Below are 19868 nucleotides of genomic sequence, written 5' to 3'. Positions count from 1 at the left end.
CACGCCATAACGGTGGCAACAGACATTGCTGATACCGGATTTCGCCAGCTGGGCAACAGGGTTTGCATTCGACGACGAGGATGGCTCAAGGCGACGGACTTTTGCCAGGACGCCCAGACCAGAGTGTTGGATATGCCGTTCGATGGCAACAACCTGTTTGAGAAGACGGTGGATGAGTCCCTCCAGGCCATCAAGACCGACACAGACAGCCCGAGCTCTAGGAGTCCTTCAGCAACGGCGCCCCTTTCGGAGCTCCGGAGGCAGACAGGGAGCCTCCAAGGGATCCAGCGGTGGCTCTTCTACGTACAGAGACCTACAGAGGTCGCGGCAAGCAAGGAGGGTCTCACCGCCGTCGTCAAGGAGACCAAGGCAGTAAGGCCTCTTCCAAGCAGGACTGAACCGGCCGTAGTGTCGGGCCCCTACCGAAGCACCCCGGTGGGAGGCCGGCTGACGAAGTTCATCAGCGTGTGGGAGTCCATCTACACCGACCGTTGGGTGCTGGACACCCTGGCCCGCGAACACTCGCTAGAATTACAAAATAAGTGTCCTCGCATCCCTCCCGTGTCCAGGAAGGAGAATCACGTCCCTCAACTGCTGTTGGAGGTAAAGGTGATGCTCAAGAAAGGTGCCATCGAGCTCGTCCCCAAGAGGCTCCGGAGTATACTCAAGGTACTTCCTCGTCAGAAAGAAGACAGGCGGTTGGCGCCCCATCCTGGACCTGCGTCGGTTAAACAAGTACATCAAGGCGCAGAAATTCAGGATGGTCACCCTCCAGCACGTGCTGGGACAGCTGGAGGAGGGCGACTTCCTATTGTCGTTGGACCTGGAGGATGCTTACTTCCACATCCCCATTCTAAAAGGACACAAAGTTCCTCAGATTCGTAGCCCATGGCCATCACTACCAATTCAGAGCCCTGCCCTTCGGATTAAAGTCGGCACCCAGGGTGTTCACCAAGTGCCTCGCACCAGTGGCGGCGCGGCTGCGCCTGCAGGGGATCCACGTCTACCCCTACGTGGACGACTGGCTAATCGTGCAAGGTCCAGAGAACTCTCCGTCGAACACACCGCGAGGACTGTCCGCCTGCTCACGGAACTGGGATTCGCCATCAACTACCCCAAATCCCACCTGGTTCCGTCGCAGGTGGCACTGTTTCTGGAAGCGAAGCTCGATACAGTGGAGCGATTGGCATCTCTGTCGGAAGAAAGGACGAAGGCCATTTTGGGCAAGGTGCGGCGCCTTTTAGCCACGGATGTGGCCAGGGTGAGGTCCATCAAGTCCCTCCTCGGGATGATGTCCTCATGCATCTACCTTGTGCCCCTTTGCAGACTTCAGATGCGTCCGCTACAAGAGTTAGACGCCTGCTGGATTCAAGCAGCGGGCAGCTTCGAAGACAGGATCCCGCTCGACGAGGAGATCCGTCGGGCTATTCTATGGTGGGGTACCCGTGTGCACCTCATGGCAGGCACTGACTTTCAGACCCTGGCGTATCGGGAAACTGTGACGACGGACGCCTCCCTGGAGGGCTCACACCGGATATCTCCACGCAAGAGGCCTCTGGCTCCCGGAGGAGAGGTCTCTCCGCATCAACATCCTGGAGCTGCGAGCCGTGTTCTGGGCTCTCAAATCGTTCCTTCCATCCCTCAAGGACAAAGTGGTGAGGATCTTCACCGACAACACCACCACGATGTTCTACATCCGGAAGCAGGGAGGCACCAGATCCCCAGCCCTATCCAAGGAGGCCCAGGATCTGTGGCACTGGGCCGTCGCCCAGGGGATGTTCTGGTTCCCTTCCACTAGGCAGGAATAAAAAACACCACCGCCGACTCACTCAGCAGGGAGCTGCGCTCGTGCCACGAGTGGGAACTACGCCAGGACAAGGTGAATGGGCTCTTTCAACGATGGGGCAAACCCCAAATCGACCTGTTCGCGACGGCGACAAACTCCAAGTGCCAGAGGTTCGCCAGCAGGTTCACACAGGTGAGGAGCATGGGCGATGCTTTCTCGATCCCTTGGGACGGCCTGTTCCTGTACACGTTGCCGTTGCTGCTCCGTCACATCAACCAGCACAAGAGGTCCAGGTGCAGGATGATCCTAGTCGCACCGGCATGGCCGAGACAGATCTGGTTCCCGGACCTTCTGGATTTGTCAACGTCCCCACCTATGAAGCTGGCGACGGACGCGGATCTTCTCTATAGCGAAGGAGGCGCCATTCTTCATCACGACCCGGAGTCGCTGAACTTGCAGGCTTGACTCCTGCAGCACTAGAATTTGGAGGATACGATATCCCGGCTGACTGCAGAGAGGTTCTTGCAAAAGCCAGGGGGTCCTCAACTCTCAAGTGCTATAGACATAAGTGGAAGAGGTTCTCTGTCTGGTGCCGTGCACAGAAGATTAACCCTCTGCGGATTACGGCCCCTCAAGTATTGCCGTACCTACTGTCGCTGGCCAAAGCTGGACTGGCTCACGCATCCATCAAGATACACCTGGCTGCCATCTCCCAATACACCAGAACTACAGGACGGGCGTCCTTGTGGTCTCATCGCCTGGTGAAGGAATTTATGAAGGGCCTATTCTGATTGTTCCCACCAGTGAAGGCCCCTGCCCGGTGTGAGAGCTTAATGTGGTGCTGACCAGGCTCATGGGGGCCCCATTCGAGCCCATGCATTCGGCGCCGTTGAAGTTCCCGTCGTGGAAGACAGCATTTCTCGTGGCCATCACCTCTGCACGACGAGTGGGAGAGATCCAGGCCCTATCTTGCAAGCCTCCATACTTCACTTTTCAAAACACGCGGGTGGTGCTGAGGACGCACCCCTCCTTTATGCCCAAGGTGCCATCGGACTTCCACTTCAACGAGCCCCTGGTTTTGCCAGTTTTCTTCCGGTCGCCTTCGTCGCAGGCCGAGAGGACTCTGTACTCGCTGGACATAGCTAGTTCTACGTAAGTTCTACGTGGCCCGCACAAAGAGTTTTCGGAAGACATCACAGCTGTTTGTGAACTTTGGACCTGTGAATCAAGGGAAGGCTCTCTCGAAGGCTTCCATTTCCAGATGGCTCTCTGGCTGCATCATGCACTGTCACCGGTTGGCAAACCGACCGCTGCCCAGCCGTCCGAGAGCTCATTCGACCAGAGCGATCGCTGCTACCACGGCGTTCCTGTCTGGTGTGCCCCTGCTTGGCAGGGCTGCTACGTGGAGGTCAACGCACACCTTCACAAGATTCTACTGCATCGATCGGGACTCCAGGGAGGAGTCCAGGTTCGGCCAAGCAGTGCTGCGCAAACTGTTCGCTTAAGGTGAGCCTGGTGAGGAGGTAAGAGATGCTTAATGTTGAGTTGTTGTATTGCTTAATGTTAAGCCTGTTGTCACCTCCCGTGGTTGTGCATGTGTATACTCCTATGTATTCTTATATTCATGAGCATGTGAATCCATGCCAGACCCCATGCTGGAGAAGGAACAAGTTACTTACCTGTAACTGTTGTTCTCCAGCATGGGTCTGGCATGGATTCACATGCGAACCCTCCCTCCTACCCCTCTGCGGCTCTTCACTTGGTCATACTGCCACTTTACGTGCTACCAAATCTGAGGATGGCTGCCAGGGGAGGGGCTTAGGGAGAGGGCAGTCATTGGCTGGGGGCAGTATGACCCAGAGATCAGTGATTGGCTACTACTAAGAAAGACAGATCAGAAACGAAACTGATGCTGATTTTTTCTTTACCGAGGATTCCCAGCCTGACGACGGGGAATATTCATGAGCATGTGAATCCATGCCAGACCCATGCTGGAGAACAACAGTTACAGGTAAGTAACTTGTTCCTTATATGAACAAGAGTTGACCTTTTAGAGCATTTGCTTCCAAAAAGAATTCAAACCAAAACCTATATATGGTAAGAATCTCAGTATCTCCCAATATTTGTTCTCATTGACTTTTTTTCACTAATTACACTGTATCAGTATATGGGTGTTGAGTGCATTCAAGCGGACCAACAATGATGGGATAACTAAATTAAGTAACCCATTCACGATGACCAAAGATTATACTCGGAATCCGTCTTTATGCTATGTATCCCAGTGGTACACTTTCTGTTTTCATGATTGTTATTGCCCTACTACTGTGGACTGGGCAACCCAATTACTGATTACAGCATTTCAGTAGTACAACTTCATTTAAATAATAAGAAAAAGGTCTATCTATACCTGTTCTAAGGGTATTCCCTACAAAACTAACTAGGGTGTTTGTCGTCAATAGAGTTGTCCAAAAACAATAGTAGGTCCTCTGTCCCAAACAAATCTATCCTGACTCTATCATGACCACTGTGAGGGGGGACATATTGTGCCACAAGCAGGCTCCCACCAGGACCCTGAGGACCTTAAAACCACTGCAAAAGGGCTCCTGGAGCCAGTCCTGGCGCCTTTGGCACCAGGCTCATATGTAGGAAGGAAGGGCTGTTCAAACTAGGTCCCATTTATGTACAGGGTCCTTTAAATCCAACATGGATGCAACCGCATGGCTCCGTTCCTGTGAACCAAACCGTGCAGTCTAGTGTCTTGGGTGTGGCTGGGGCCTGGAACTACTTAACCTGGTACTATTTTACAGGGGCTATATAAACCACACCCAGGCTGCAGAACACGCTTTGCGTTATTCTGCATCTAGCAGTGTGACGCTCACCGTGTCCAGCTCCTGGTCTTCAGCAACTTCCTACAAGAACAAGTTAATTCTGCCTTACCTGAGAATTCACCATCCAACACTCAGCATCTCAACCGGGCTTCAATCTGTGGAAACCAAGAGAAGAAGAAACATCACTCACCTGTGAGTAATAGCGTAAGGACTTCTGGCGAACCACTACCATAGCTGCTGCTCGAACATCGTGACCTGCATTAACGAGAAAAGGAAAAAACATTAGTATGAGCGCACTTCCAAAACATCTAATTCCCTTAGTCTCACCTGAATTCCATCACGCTAAGCCACGCTGCCATCCGGAGCACCACAGCAACATCCTGCAAAGGAAAAGGAGACGTGTTCAGGTTTGCTTGCAAAAGGAGACGTGTTCAGGTTCGCTTGCAATATTGAATAATCGCACATCGCTTTACTTACCTTAACGGATTCCAGGGCCAGTTTGTTCATCGCACACTCATCCACTCGCAGCATCACAGCAGCCTGTGAGGAGAAGAGGAGGAAAACACAGGTTAACTTTAAAAGACAAAGGCGCCACGCTTTCTCTTACCTAAAAAACGTGCCTCACCATCCGGCACGCCAGTATCAAGACCTTCACACCTGAAAGAAGGAGATAAAGACTTTAACGAATTCCCACCATAAACAGAACAAAGACTTAAAATAAACCTACTTGCCTATTAGCAGAGTCTGGGTCACAATAGGCCTGGGCCCAAGGAAGGCGCACTGCACCAGTGAAGCAACTCGGGCAGCTCCCCAACAAACATCAAGCGCCCTTGCACAAGAAACGCAGGACGGATAGCTCACCCTACAAATAACAAAGGTGAGAAAGACTCAGTGGGAAGGTGATTGGTCAGAGGGAGGTGGGAGATTCACCCACTAGAGACAGTGTTTACAAATCCTCCCTTCTGTAATTGCAGATTCATTATTCAGCACTGGGCAACCATCTGGGCTGAATCTGTTGGTAGTCTTCATGACCATCAGTCTGGCTTCAGAGCTGCCAGAAGCACGGAAACTGCTCTCCTGAACATCCGAAGGACCTGCTCTCAAACCTTGACTCTAACACCCCATGTGTTCTCATTTTGCTCGACCTCTCTTCTGCCTTTGACACTGTCAACCACACCATCCTGCTCAACCGTCTCCGTGATAACCTGGGTATCACTGGTCAAGCTCTGGCGTGGCTGACCTCCTTCCTCTCCAATCGACCCTCCCATGTCCAACTGGGTTCCTTCCTCTCTGACATCTTTTTCTCTACCTGTGGTGTCCCCCAGGGATCTAACCTCTCCCCCTGGCTGTTCAACCAGTACCTGGCACTTCTTGCTCACCGCATCGCTGCTCTCTGTCCCAACCTCCAGTGCTATGCGGATGATACCCAGCTCATTTTCAGGCTACCCTCGGCCTCCTCTTCCCCTTCCCGCATCTCCGACTGTCTTTCTGCTAACCAGGAATGGTGTGCCGCCAACGACCTCTGCCTTAATGCCAGTAAGACTGAGATTCTACTTATCGGCACACCCACTCCCTCCTTCCCTGCAGCTCTCTGGCCGGCCTCCCTTGGCCCTCTTCCTGCTCCTACCTGCAAGGCAAAAAACCTCGGGGTCATCTTCGACTCCACACTCTTTCTCTCCTCACATATCTGATATCTCTAAGAAGTCACACTACCAGCTGCACCTCCTCAGAGGTATCCTTCCTTTCCTCCCCCCCCCCAGAAGCTCACTGTCTCCAGAGCCATGGTTCTCCCGAAGCTGGACTACTGTAACAGCCTCTATCTAAAGCTTCCTGCCTCTACTCTCCGCCCTTTGCAACTTATCCAGAACAGGACTGCGAGACTTGTCCTTGGCCTCAAGCCCAGGGACCCTATCTCTCCAGGACTGAAATCGCTACACTGGCTCCCAGTGGCTGCGAGGATTAAGTTCAAAACCCTCTGCATTGTCCACAAGGCCTTCTGGGGCCTTGGGCCAAAATACCTTCAACTCTCTCTTCCTGAATATCTGCCTTCTCGAGCTCTTCGCTCATCCACCTCCAACTACCTCAGGGTCAGCCGCTTCTCCAAGCAACAAGCTGGGGGTAGATCTCTCTCCGCAGCAGGGGCCTCCCTCTGCAACAGCCTTCCTGCCTCCCTGAAACTTGAGGAGAACCATCTCCGGTTCCGGAAGCACCTCAAAACCTTCCTCTTTGCCTCTGCTTTCTCTCCCTCTCTCCCCTGCTAAAATCACTCAACCTGCACTGAATCTGCAACTGGGCCACTCGCCGATCTCGGTCTTGGCCCAGCCACTCTTCCCTGCACTGCCTACCTGCACTACGGGACTGTCGCTGTATCCTACAGCCCCTTCTCCCGGCACTTACCTTGCACTTGCCACCAGTTGGCCCTATTATTTATCTTGTATTCTACTAACCATGTACTGCACTTTCCTTGCACTTGCCACCAGCTGGCCCTATTATTTATCTTGTATTATACTAACCATGTACTGCACTTCCCCTCTCCCCTTCCCCTTGCACTTTTCCCAGTCCCCCTACCCTTGCACTTGCGCGATCTGAATGACACCTGGCCTAGTAGGATTGTTGTCTGTCTCCCCTTGTTGCCCCCCTCCTGCCTCGTCGCGCCTTGAAACACTTGTGTATAGACGCATTACAAATGCCATATCATATCATGCATCCATGGTTCCAGGTCTCAGAGCCTTCCAGACGCCCCGGGGATATCAGGTGAGCGTAATACTCTACCACTAAACAAAACAACAAAAAAGTGGCCCAGGGGAGTGACTCCCTTCTCCTGGACAGGCTTGCTCATCTTTAAATAGCTTTTTGTGATTTCTTGAACCAGTTCTTTTAGTTATTGAGGGTTCTGACCCTTCCCCTTGTTGGCAACTTGCTCTTTTTCTCTCCCTGTATCCAGTTTTCCTATTTCTGACCCAAATCAACTTTTCTTCTGTGAACTCTTTATCTAACTGTTTTCATTTTTTGCTATCGATAAACTGGGACCCGAGTCCCCAAGCACGCTTCACTGATATTTCTACTGGGACGGGTAATCTGAGTCCCCAAGTATTCTTCACTTCTTCTTGTACTGGGACAAGTAGGCGGTGTCCCCAAGTATTCTTCACTTATTATTCTACTACCCGCTTGATTGCCCCCACCTTCACTGGTACAAAGATAATTCTTCTCATTGATATCTCTCAATTCCTTATAATTGGAATTTCACCCTTTGGGCCAGCAACGGTTTACTATTGAATTCCAATCAGCATATCCACTGAGACAAGTATGATTTACACATTTGTTAGTTCTGACATCCTTCCCAGGTCTCCCGCTGTCCCAGTTACCTTGTCTCCAGGGGTTTGGAATCACTGGGCCTGTTCTCAGAACTGGAATTCTTTTTGTTGTGGTAGGTAGACTTTGTTGTCTTTTCCGACCCTCTTACTCTCTCGACACTCGTTCCGCCTAGTCCCGGTCGTGGAGGTCTTGGTGCTCTTCACGGACAGCACTGTCCACTCTTCTTGAGTCACACCACCACTCATGACAGGTTGTCTGTTGAGGTTTTCTTCCCCTTCCTTCTCCTGGTTCCAGCTCCCTCAGTACTTCCTCCGTACACCTGCTGGTTGCCTTCACAGGGCGCAGGACTTGATATGATATGGCATTTGTAACGCGCCTATACACAAGGGTTTATCGCTTCGTTCTGCTGTTCCTGCAAAGCAGGTTTGAAAGTCTTGGGCTTCTCCTTCCTGGCCTTGACTCTCTGACAGGAGTTCTTCTCTTTTTGAGCTGCTTAGTTGGGTCCTCCCCAACGGAGGATCATAGTCCTCTTTCACTGTCCATTAAGTATTCTTCAGCACTCTACTAGTCTGCCCCTTCACACTATTTTACATTTTCAATGATGGTTTGATCAGCATTACTCCTCTATTCTTCATCACAGTATGGTTAATTTTCATTTGAGTGTTTGTTAGAGTTGTATGTCCTGGGGCCCTGCTGATGCAAGGGGCTCATATGATGGAGGGTTAGGGAGTTCCTTGACCGAATGGGAGTCCATGTCCCCAAGAGGGAATCTCTGTGTGAGGTGCTGCTTTCTTCCACCCCTAAGGGGAATTTTGTGTAGTGGGCTAACCTCCCTAGCCTCACAAGGAAGGGCTCCCCTCTGGGGATAAGTGATGAAATCCTGTGATTCGTCACATGCGACACTGAGCACCTCTTCAGAAGATTTACTGCACGCCTCAGTGATCACATCATCTTAATTGCATAAAGCACCTAGTGGAATGAAAACCAAAGACTGGTTCAATGACCTCTCAAACTGACATTCCAAATCAGCCATAATATGACTAAAAACCTGCCATCTTATGTCCTGTTACCTCTCCTCTATACTTATGGGATTGTCCGTAGGGACGGAATTGGAGCCTTTAGCAAGCACAGTGCACTTCACCTTTAAAGTTTAGCGCGCAGGACGGATCACGTGCGCATAGCGGGACTATGCACACAGCCCCACCTCTCACGCACGCTCCTTCCTCAGTCCCTTTCTCTGGGTCACACACCTGGCACAACTTTCTTCCTATTTTTTCGTCAGCCACTTTCCTGTGACAGCTTAAATACTTTATCGTTGCTTCTTCTCATTCTACTGTCAGCTTTATGCCGGGCAAAGCTGGGTTTCACCATGTGAATGGGTGTCACGGGTCGTTCCCAGTGGTGGATACTCACGCTCTTTGTGTGGCGATTTTGGGCCCGCTCCATCGCTGGGACGCCTGTGCGCTGTGGATGCACTTTCCTTCAGGTTCCTCAAAAGTTGACTGAGGCAGAGGTAGGACATCTTGCAGATGAAGGCTCCGGATCACCTCAAGTCCTATGTCAGGTCTAAGAGAGTAAGTGTTTCATTCTCTGTCCCTTTGTGCCTGAGAACGTGAGGTCATTCAGAATGTTGAGTGCTTGAAATGTGTGTGTGAAAGGTGTTCCACTGGTTCCACCACTGGCAGTTGATTGAACATGTAACCCGGGGTGGTGGGTGCCAGTGGGTCTACGTCCCTCCCTTCCCTTCCCCTCCCCTCTTGGGGCCCAGCCCCTCATCTAAGCTCCTACCCTTGTACCATCTGAATAAAAGGAACCTACCATCTGAATAAAAGGAACCTACAACAATGTACCTGCTGTCTGGGCAATCCTATTTAACAGTGGCGACGAGCTGGAGAACTGGACACATGGCTATCGAGATCTGCACAAGGACAAGTGTTACCTGGTGTGGCATTGAGGATGGATTAAAGGAGGGAGACCCACTGCCCCCCAAAATGAAAGGCCCACCACCCAGGGCCCGGATCCAGCAACCTGGGACCAAGGTATACCGTTCCCTAGGACTGGACATCGTTCCGAGAACACCACAGAAGTCTTGTTCCAGGGACCTCTTCTCCAAGGGTGTCTTGCCTCATACCGGAGTCTGTTCACAATGCCTCATCTTCTCCTCTTACCGGTCACAGACCCAAGGGCCCAAAAAGTCATGGAGTTCAAGTAGGCCCGCTCCTTAGATTTCTGCCTCCACTGCCATCAGGCCCTTTTGGTCTCATTCCCTTTTCACCATGGGTCGAATTGTCACCTAGTGCCAGAGGATATTCTGCTCTGCCAATCTCAGTGCCACTAAATAGCAGAAACATATTTACAAGGCTTTTCAGAAATTGGGTCATCATCGGGATCGAAAAGAAAGAACCTTGATCCAGTGTCCTCGGAAACAAGGACAACGCCGCCAAAAAGCCTTTGACCATGCCTATTTGTTAGGGCCAAAGAAAAAGAATTCCATGACGGTGGTGGTGGGACATGAGATGGAGTCCACATTGTGTGTCCACGCCACGCCTCAAACGGTCGCCTGTTTCAACCAAGTAAATTACTGTTTGGTGATTTACCTTGTTGCAAACACTTCGAATTACTTTGAAATGTGTTCATGTTTTTAAGGGTTAAGGGGTAGAACAGGGAGCTTGGGGGATTGGGAGTAGGTGTGGGAGTGAAGGGGAAAGGGAAAGAACCTCCTGCCCCCAACAAAAAATACATTGAATTTTCTATTTTTAGATTTTTAAAGTGATTGCAATTAAGTAAATTACCACAAAGTAATGTATTTGGTACTAAAGTGCCTCTATTGCAGCTCTCTCGCTTTTTGGCTACTAGGCCGCCTGGTGAGTTTTTGTTGGTGCTGTGCAGTCTCTCCTCTCTCTGCCACCCATATGGCACTCACTATCTCCCCTATCTATTCTAACTGCTATAGTATCACCTATCCTCCTCACGAAGTTCGTAAGGAAAAATATAAAGAATGACATACTGACCACTAACCCTGGTCTACCCATTGCAGACGCCTAGTTCAGTGCAATTTCCAAACAGATTGTCACTGATATCCTCTTTTCTGTTCCCTCTCCAGAACTTTGGACTCCTCGTCTTATCTCTACTCTCACCTCTTACCTCCAACATCCTCTCCCATTAATGGTGGCACTAGATGGGAAGTACTTTTGGCGGGCTTCTCATCCAGGTGTATCATTAATGTCTGTCGCAATGGTACTATCATGGCTCAGGATCCTCAACCCAACCTCCTCCTGGACTGGCGTTTGCTGTCCCTCATGAACTTACTTCCTGCACCTGCTACTCCTTCCTCCTCTCTCCCTGTCCCCCCCCCTCCTCCGACTGGTGTACCATGTCCCTGTACCCCTCATTGGAAAAGCTTCAAAGGCGGTGGCCTGCTGCATCTAGCCAGGCTTAATACCCTCTCTGCTATCAAACACGCTGCCTTCATCTGCCTCCTCCTTGAAGATCTTGACCTCAATATCCTCGCTCTTACCGAGACATGGTTCAATGCCAGCTCAGTCACTGCTTTTGACTCCCTTCTCCCTGATGGCTACAAGATAATTTCCAAGCCCCGCCCTAACCGTGCTTGTGATGGGGTTGCCCTGATCTTTCCTGAGTGGGTGCCCTCTTCCCTCATACCCACCCATACTTCTCCTTCCAGAGCCTGGTCTGCAAGCTGGTCATCCCTCCCACTCATCTCAGAATGGGCTGATTTCTCCTCCTCTCATCCACCTCTAAACATTTTCCTGGGCAACTTCAACATCCACCTTGATTCCTCAATCACAGTGTCCACTCTCTTCTCTGACCTCTGCACCTCGCTCTCCCTCCATTCTCCCCCCATGTCCTACATACTCTGCTGGACACCCTTGATGCCCTGAACCGCACTGATCTTTTTCTCTTCTCCCCACGCACCACCCCACTCTACTGGTCAGACCAATCCCTCCTCTCCTCTCACCTGGTTCCTCTGTCCTTTGACTGCACCTCCCCAGCTCTGCCAACCTCGTTCAGACATTCGCCCGATGAAGCGAGTGTCAGCTGCTTCCTTTGCATCCACCTTCATCCCCCCTCTCCTGCTGCAGACTCTACCTCTGACTCCGCTTCCAGAAACTGCCATTTTACAATCACTAACACACTTGACATTCTCGCCCCGGTCATGAGGATCTGCCTGAAACATGCCACCAAGCGTAACACCTGGTACGATTCTGAACTTGCAGCCCTGAAACACAAGGCAGTCGAACGGAAGTGACAGACCTGAGGCTCACCCTCTGACAAACTGGCCTGCCGCCTTCTCCAAAGGCAATAACGACTCTCCATTCGCTCCAAGAAAAGGGCCCACATCCAGGCTTGCGTCTCTGGTGCATCCAACAACACGGCTGAACTCTTTCAAATCTGCAAGGAACAAGCCAACCCTTCCACAATCTCCACCTCGCCTCTTCCCCCTCAGGTCCTCTGAAATGCACTTGCCACACACTTCACTTCAAAAATTCAGGACATCCTGAGCACTCTTCCACCTCCCCTCTTCCCATCCCCCTGCCACCTTTGGCCTCCCATCCTCCCTCTGCCTCTCCCTCTCCTCCTTCTCCCCCATCACATCCAATGAGAGTTGTCTACACTATGAAGGTCTCCTCCAAACAGGTCTCACCCTGTTCCTCCAGAACTGTTGGGGACAATATCAGCTCTCTTGCTCCTGCACTTGATGATTTCTGCCATTCAGTCTTTCGTCGACATCCAGGTTTTGGCAGTGGTAGCGGCTTGCTTCAGGAGGGAAGACAGCCATGTCTTCTTCGTACTTGAACGACTGGCTCATCCAAGCTCACTTACCGGAGCTACTGTTGGAGCATTTGCTCCGTACATGCACTTTATTGCACACTTTGGGCTTTTCCCTGAACTTCAAAAAGCCTCCGGTTCTGATTTATCGGGGCACTCTTGGATACTCACCTGGGCAGGTCTTTCCCACCCGAGGATTGAGTGGCGAACATCTTTCGGATGGTCAATGTCCTCTAATCACTGGAACAAGTCTTTGCCTCAGCTTTCTTGTGCCTTTTGGGCCTCATGGTCTCCTTCATCTTAGTGGTGCTGGGATGATATCACTTCAGTGGCTTCTCGGTTGCCAATGGTCGCAGTTCCAAGGCCACATGCTAAATCGTTCCGCTGGTCTTGAGTCAGGTGGCCCAGATCTCGCGTGGTGGGCCGTGAGAGCTGCGTTGTTTCATCAGCCTTGGCCCCAGGTGACTGGGATCACGGACGCACCTCTGACTGGGTGGGTGCTCACCTGTCAGACCCAACAGTGAGCAGACTGTTGTCTCCCGCTGAGTCTCAAGGCCCTTTTAACTTGCTGGGCTTGAGTGATCAGACAGCCCCCGGTCGCTTTACTACCCTCTGTGAAGCGAAAGACTGTGCTGATTCTGCAGACAACACACTGACCATGCACTACCTCATCACACAAGGTGGTTTGGGGGTCCTTGCCTCTGTGCAGAGAAGCAAGAAGACTGTGGTTCTGGGGATCTGAGGAATGGCGTTTCTGATGGTGGCACATCCTGCCAGAAGAGAGAATGTCACAGCGGATGTCTTGTGCAGCGAGAACTCGGCCTCCCACGAGTGGGAGCTCTATCCGCAGGTTCTAGAGGTGATCTTTGTTTTTGGGGAACTCAAGTGGGCCTCGTCGCTTCCATTGCCAACAGGAAGTGTGAGTTGTTCTGCTGCAAGGAATTTCCTCATCAGGGAGCTTTGGGGGACTCACTGACGGTTGAGAGGACTTTCAACCTCCTTAATGAGTTCCCTCCAAACTGCGTCATTCCGCTGGTTCCTAGGAGATTGTGTCTGTTCAGAACCATGATGATCCTGATCACCCCAGACTGGGTCCAGAAAACGGGGTATCTGGAGTTGCTGGAAATGTCCATCTGCCCTACTGGGTGCCTTCCGGGGACAGTGGACTTGCTCTCCCAATCGTTGGGGTGGGTCCTTCATCCGAACCTCAGCAGCCTGCGTCTTCTAGCTTGACTACTGAGAGGCTGAGATACAAGGAGTGGGACTGTACAACCTGCTCGATGTGCTCCTTTCAGCTCAGAGGCCCCCTACAAAATCCAATTATGCCTGCAGGGGCGTACATTTTCGATTTGGTGCCGTAAGAGGTAACTGGATCCTTTATCCTGGCCTCTGTCCCCTGTGCTGGATTGTCTGCTTTCCTAGCGCGGGGGCCTGCAGATTAGCACTGAAGTTATAACTCGCTGCTATTTTGTGTTCAAGAGGTCACCAGGACAGGGCTCGTTATTCTCAATGTTATGCAGTTCTTCAGGGGTTTGTGTAACCAGTTCCCCCCTTTCAGTTTGTGGTTCCGGCGTGGGATTTGAATTTAGTTTTTAGCGCTTCTTATTGGCACTCTATTTGAACCTCTTATTTCCAGTTCTATAAGATTGCTGCCCCTTATGGTGATTTTTTTGGTTTCTATCACTTACGCGAGACTGGTGAGTGAGCTCCAGGCATTCTGTTTTACCTCCCAATTTGTTTTTTTCCAAAGAGAAGGTGACTTTGGGAGCGAGACCCTTCTTTCTGCCAAAGGTGGTCTCGGATTTCCATCTCTCTCAGAAGATTCATCTTCCTGTGTTTTTTCCTCCTCCTCACCCTTCCAATGCAGAGTAATTTTTCCATCGACTGGACTTGGTACAGGCCCTGAATTTGTAAGTCTCTCATACTAAGAGGCTAGGAAGGATGACCAGCTTTTCGTTGCGTACGCTGGTGCTCGTGCTGGCAGGGCTGTGACCAAACAGACCGTGTCCAGGTTGATCATTGTCTGCATCTCATAATGCTACAGTCTGGCTGGGAAGGATGTGTCTGAGGGCCTCAGGGCTCATTCTACCAGAGGAGTGGCTGCCACCTCTGCCCTGGACATTTTCCAGGTGGCTAAGTGGGCATCACTGCACATGTTCGCTAACTATTACTTCTTGGATTCTCTTGCGGGCCAGGGTGCTGGATTTGGGAGGGCAGTCCTCGAGAGTTTTCGGATTTAGTTGGTGACCTTACTTCCTCTCTTCCAGATTTACGTACTGCTTTGGGTGCCTACCATAGATGATGAATCCGTTGCAGGAAATAATCCATTAGAAGAACAAATAATTTAATGTTCTTTCTGATGGATGTTCCTGTCACGAATTCCTAATTGCACTCCCTTGATGCCCCTGTTGCAGGAAGCTAGTACACCATCAGTTCTACGGTCCCTCAGCTTCAGATTGCTTGGGGGGGAAAAGGTGGAACTGAGGTGATGGGGCACTGCACCGCTATATATGCTGGCCCCAATGTTCTATCCGGCACTGGAGCGTAGAGGCATCGGACTGAACTGACACTGAGCCGTGCTGTGCCCCCTTGCGGCAGAAAGTTTCCAGATAACAGCTGTGCCCAGGTAGGGATATCATAGATGAGGAATCTGTGGCAGGAACATCCATTAAAATGAACATTACCAAGAGGTAAGTCATTTCTTCTACCATCCCATCTGTGCATGTTGGAGTAAATATATGTAACTGTGGGTGGGAACAGTTGTTAGGCATGGTTGAAAGGTAGGGCTGGGCATGCACTTGGATTGATATCCATGTGACTTCAATCATTGCTGGAATCAGTTAGAGCTAAAGTGCTGGCATAGAGAATTATCTATTATGAAATTATTCTGATAGTTTTATGCAAAACGGCCTCTAATTATCTTTTTTTCATTGTACAGTATTATTTACACATGGATGGCAGAGGCAACTATGACTTCAAGCAGATAACTGATGAAACAATTGAATTTGGCTCCTAAATAAAGCAACTGACTATGCAAACGGAACAGTCAGTCTGATCATTGCAGAGAACACTTAAAAGTCTGGAACACTTTGTAAATCTAATAAAACTTGTTTTTTAATAATTTAACTAAATATAGAATAATTCAGAACATTTCCTGTTCTGTAAAGGTTTAATATGTAGAATACTGTTAATTTGTGTATATGTTGGCACCTTAATTATTACTGTACTAAGAATGTCTTTTATTTTTTATGGTCAGAAACCTGCCTACATTGAATTGGACTCAGATCACTGTTAGCATATTAGTCTTGGAATGTGAACTGTTTAAAGTCAAATAATTTTACTTCCTTGAACATGTATGTGCTTTGGATTAACATCTTTACTTCCCTCCTGAAAGAGAGTCTGGGTTGTCTCCTTTTGTTCAGTATATTTGAATATTGGCTCTTGGAGAAAACCTTTGAGTGAGGAATGGGTGGGCAAGTCTAACCTACTGTCCTGTCCAATGAGCATTAGTCTGAATATTTATTTTCTGTCCCATAATTTGCCATAGTGGCAGATGTCTTTTTCTCCCTTTGTTTCTTTCTCTTTCTACTCCATTGAACTTTGTCCTAATCCCATGCTGTTTTTTAAAAGCTTACTTTTGTAGGGTAACTTGAAACATATTCCTGCAGCTCTTGCCGAGAATGGACAGTCGAACAGTGTGTATTGTGTGGGTTATTCCCATTGCATATAGTTAAAGTTCCATTTCTGACTGTTACATGACACTAGTGACTACTGCCGTATGCACATTGTTTTTCACTACTGCAGTGTAACCACAGCTGATGTGTTTTTTTTTCTCGTACTTATTCTTGGTATCTTGGGAGATGCAGCATATACAATCCTTGATTCCCTTAGGAGGGTGGGGCTGAGCAGAGTTTTTATCTGTGATGTCTTGGCATACCAAGCATCTTTGTGCATGAGGACTGAGAGAAACATTGTGTCTATATCAACAATACGGTTCTTTCCTGCATTGTCCCCATTAGTCTGTGCATATACATTACATATAAACGCTTGGGTTATCAAGATGCTGGGACCAGGTAAAATGCTCTTATGTCCTCATCCCACATAATGTATGACAGTTGTCCTTTCTCGTTTGTAGTATTGCCAAACCACTCTCAAAATGGTAATGACATTGCTAGGGTGATATAATTGCTATGCCATAAGATATCAGATCCAAAAAAAAAATGGACAACGTGGTATGACTCGAACATTCAGAAAGGAGACAGTTTGTCGTTAATAATTCGAGGTGACCATGGACAACTTTAACGTTCCTCTTGTCTCTGGTGTCCATTTAGATCCATTAGCTATAAATGTAGTAGGGTACCAATAATTATTTGCATAATAATTTCATCTAATTTCAAACTCCTTTGATACATGGTCACTCGAAATGGAAATGCAAGCCGATTTAAAATGTTATTGCCCTTGGAGGGCTGCCCCATTCGGATCTCCACCAACCCTGCTTGAAATATTTTTTCTATGATTGTAGTAATGAAATGAACAACTCTTTACAGAAAGTGAATAATTTACTAAGATTTGTATTCTGTTAAATTGGAAAACATTTGTAAAATGTAGTAAACCATACAATGAAGACTATGGTGCTGGTCGCAGACATGATGTAATATAGGAATGCACTCCATGAAGGCATGCACTGAATAGGCAATAAAATTGTACTTTGAATCTTTTAAGTTTAGTATCACTTGTCATTACATTTGAAATTAAGATATCAGAAAAATGTACGTATGTTTACAGAAGTTATTTAACAAAACTGGACATTGAGAGTTCTCTTTAACTTGGAACTGGAGATTCTGTGATCTGAATGGTCCAGGCTCTGTTATTTTGATTGACCGTTATTATTGCAAACAAATCAGCCTTATTTAATTCAGTATCTCAGTTCTCAACATGACAGACGATTGGTCATTCTTATGCCTTCGAAGGAACACCTACCAGAATCAGTCGCAGATTCTCCTCTTATTTCCTGGCTATATAGTAATGTGTATTGGGTTGCTGCATTTCCGCTGCTCTTTCTAGTGGATTCTTTCCTCCCACAGATTCCTCCTTTGATATTCTGTCTCCAGCCCTGCTGATTTTTGGAAATGTTGCCACTTCCTGGAGGTGCAGCGCAGCTCTGTGTCTGCTCCACTTGATGCCTCCAAGCGCCAAAGGTGAATGTAGGGCCAGGATATAGAGGCGCTGTACCCCATTACCTCAGTTCATTTTTTTTGTGCACTCTGTTCTCTTCAAGAATGCTCTTTTTGAAAATGTGCTACTGTATCATGCCAAATCCCATTAAGGCTTCAAGGCTTGCGTGGACTGTGGACAACAGATGTCTGTCTCTGATCCCTACAGGATATGTCAGTACTATTTGGGGCAGGAACACAAACCCCAGTATAGCTTGTCATGTCGGTCTATACATCAGAAGAGATTCTTGTAGCTTGCTACAGAGCGCTTTACCTTTTGCAACTAGGTTGGCAAAAGGTGTGACGGAACTCAATCAAGATCATGGGGCATGAAGCACAAGGAAGAAGAGCCCCGGTCCCCACTCAGAAGGCTAAGAAATAGCATTGTAATAGGTCCAGATCTCTCAGCAGTTCCCCTTCAGCACTATTATTTTTCCTTTTTAAATAGAAGTAGCCTCCGCTGCAAGAACATCTCTGAAAATATGGTTCCACAGGTACAGTTTCCCACCCAATCCTCCTCCTCCAAGCAATGGGACTCCTTTAGGCTGAAGCTGCTTGACCTCTTTGCCAAGGTCCTGGGGCTAATGGATCCCACCATGCTTAGAAGAACCCCCCACAGGACCACAACCACATGTCTTCGGGCTTGGCTCCGTTTCCTAAGGACTATGATCTGGCCCTCCGTCAGCCCACTCCGTCCTCAGGCACTGACCGATGGTGCCCAAATTTCTCAGGAGTATACTCTACTCCTTATGGGCCTATGAATGCCAAAGATGTTTACAATCTTCGACAAGGAGGTGACCTTTTTGGGCTTGAATCCCTTTTGCTCAAAGGAAGTAAGGGATTTTCCAGAGGATGTTACGGGTGATGGAGTGGATCTGTTGGAGCTAGCCTATTGTACGATACCAGCAGCCTAGACGACCTCCCTGGAGGTGGCTTCTTACTGACACCGACCTTGGGAAAGCCTCATGCTTCCTTTCAGAAGCTGACAATCCGTTTGAACTGAAAGACTTTCATGATGAGAGTCCGCCAAGAGGGGCTCTTACTTCCTTTTAACCCAGTGATGGAGGCTTGGGAGAATCCACCATCTGTCACCACAATAGACTGAGGCCTCGCCTGGCAGCACTATCCAATGCTTTTAGATCCAGCAAATGATCTCTCCCAGAGAGCTTGGTGGTCTAGGCTGCGACAGCCAAGCTAAAGACGTCCACATTTCACTCTGTTGTGGCAGGGAGAGCAAGATAATGGATGCTCGGGGAAAGGAAAATGTTTGCCTTTGGCAGCCTTGCCCCAAGATGGTCGAAGGCTTCCTTTGCCCTGGCCAAGTTTTCTTTTAGCCTCTGGTCGACGATTGCAGAGGCTGCTGAATGGCTGCCAGCTGCGGGCATAAGAGAGGGCTTCTGTGCCTTAGCTCAGGAAGGACTGGAGACAGCTCGCCAGATTTTTCCAGTCCCACCTGGACATGTCAACCTGCGACATAGGGAATGGCCACTGGAACTGTAGTAAGGAGGACTTGGGTTTGTTCAGACGAAGCTCCTGGACAAGCATGTTGAGTATAACCTTTTTTTGGACAAAGGCTGGCGACTCCTTACTGAGATTCCAGTCCTTCAAGGCCACGGTTAAGTCCTTGGGCCTAGCGGTTCAGCAGCCCTGAGCTTCTGTTAGTGCGGGGGAGTTTTCTCCTGCGCCCAGCCTGATAGAGGATAGGCGCCCTCAGGCAAACAGTATCCACAATGAAGAGGTTGTGGTGCTAATTAGCCGTCCACTCTTCTGCCCGTTGGCGCAAAGCCTCCAGTCAGCAAAGGAGGGGTTTAAAGTCAATACCAACTAAGTCAGTGCTTGAGGTGGTCAGACTGGTGCCTGGCTTTCTTCATATATGGTGGACTTTTTCCCAATTGCAAATGACAAATGTGGAGCCTTTGAAAAGCACACAAACTT

The 19868-nt window shown here is 49.3% G+C and overlaps 1 protein-coding gene across 2 annotated transcripts in view; it reads left to right on the top strand.

Annotated features, from left to right (window-relative positions):
* Positions 1 to 17441, top strand: part of ABCD3 (ATP binding cassette subfamily D member 3) — a 949084-nt gene extending 931643 nt beyond the window's left edge. The window contains exon 23 of one of the 2 annotated variants that reach the window (XM_069641211.1): positions 15659 to 17441. In XM_069641211.1, coding sequence (XP_069497312.1) covers positions 15659 to 15736 — 78 coding nt within the window. In that variant the 3' untranslated portion in view covers positions 15737 to 17441. The remainder of the gene's footprint in view (positions 1 to 15658) is intronic. The other variant, XM_069641209.1, reaches the window with a different exon arrangement.
* Positions 17442 to 19868: the final 2427 nt, after the last annotated feature.

This window comes from Ambystoma mexicanum, chromosome 1q (assembly GCF_040938575.1).
Source record: "Ambystoma mexicanum isolate Mex_15411 chromosome 1q, UKY_AmexF1_1, whole genome shotgun sequence".
Taxonomy (NCBI): Eukaryota; Metazoa; Chordata; class Amphibia; order Caudata; family Ambystomatidae; genus Ambystoma; species Ambystoma mexicanum.
The sequence above is the reverse complement of the archived record's forward strand: the minus strand, read 5'-3'. Positions and strand labels throughout refer to the sequence as shown.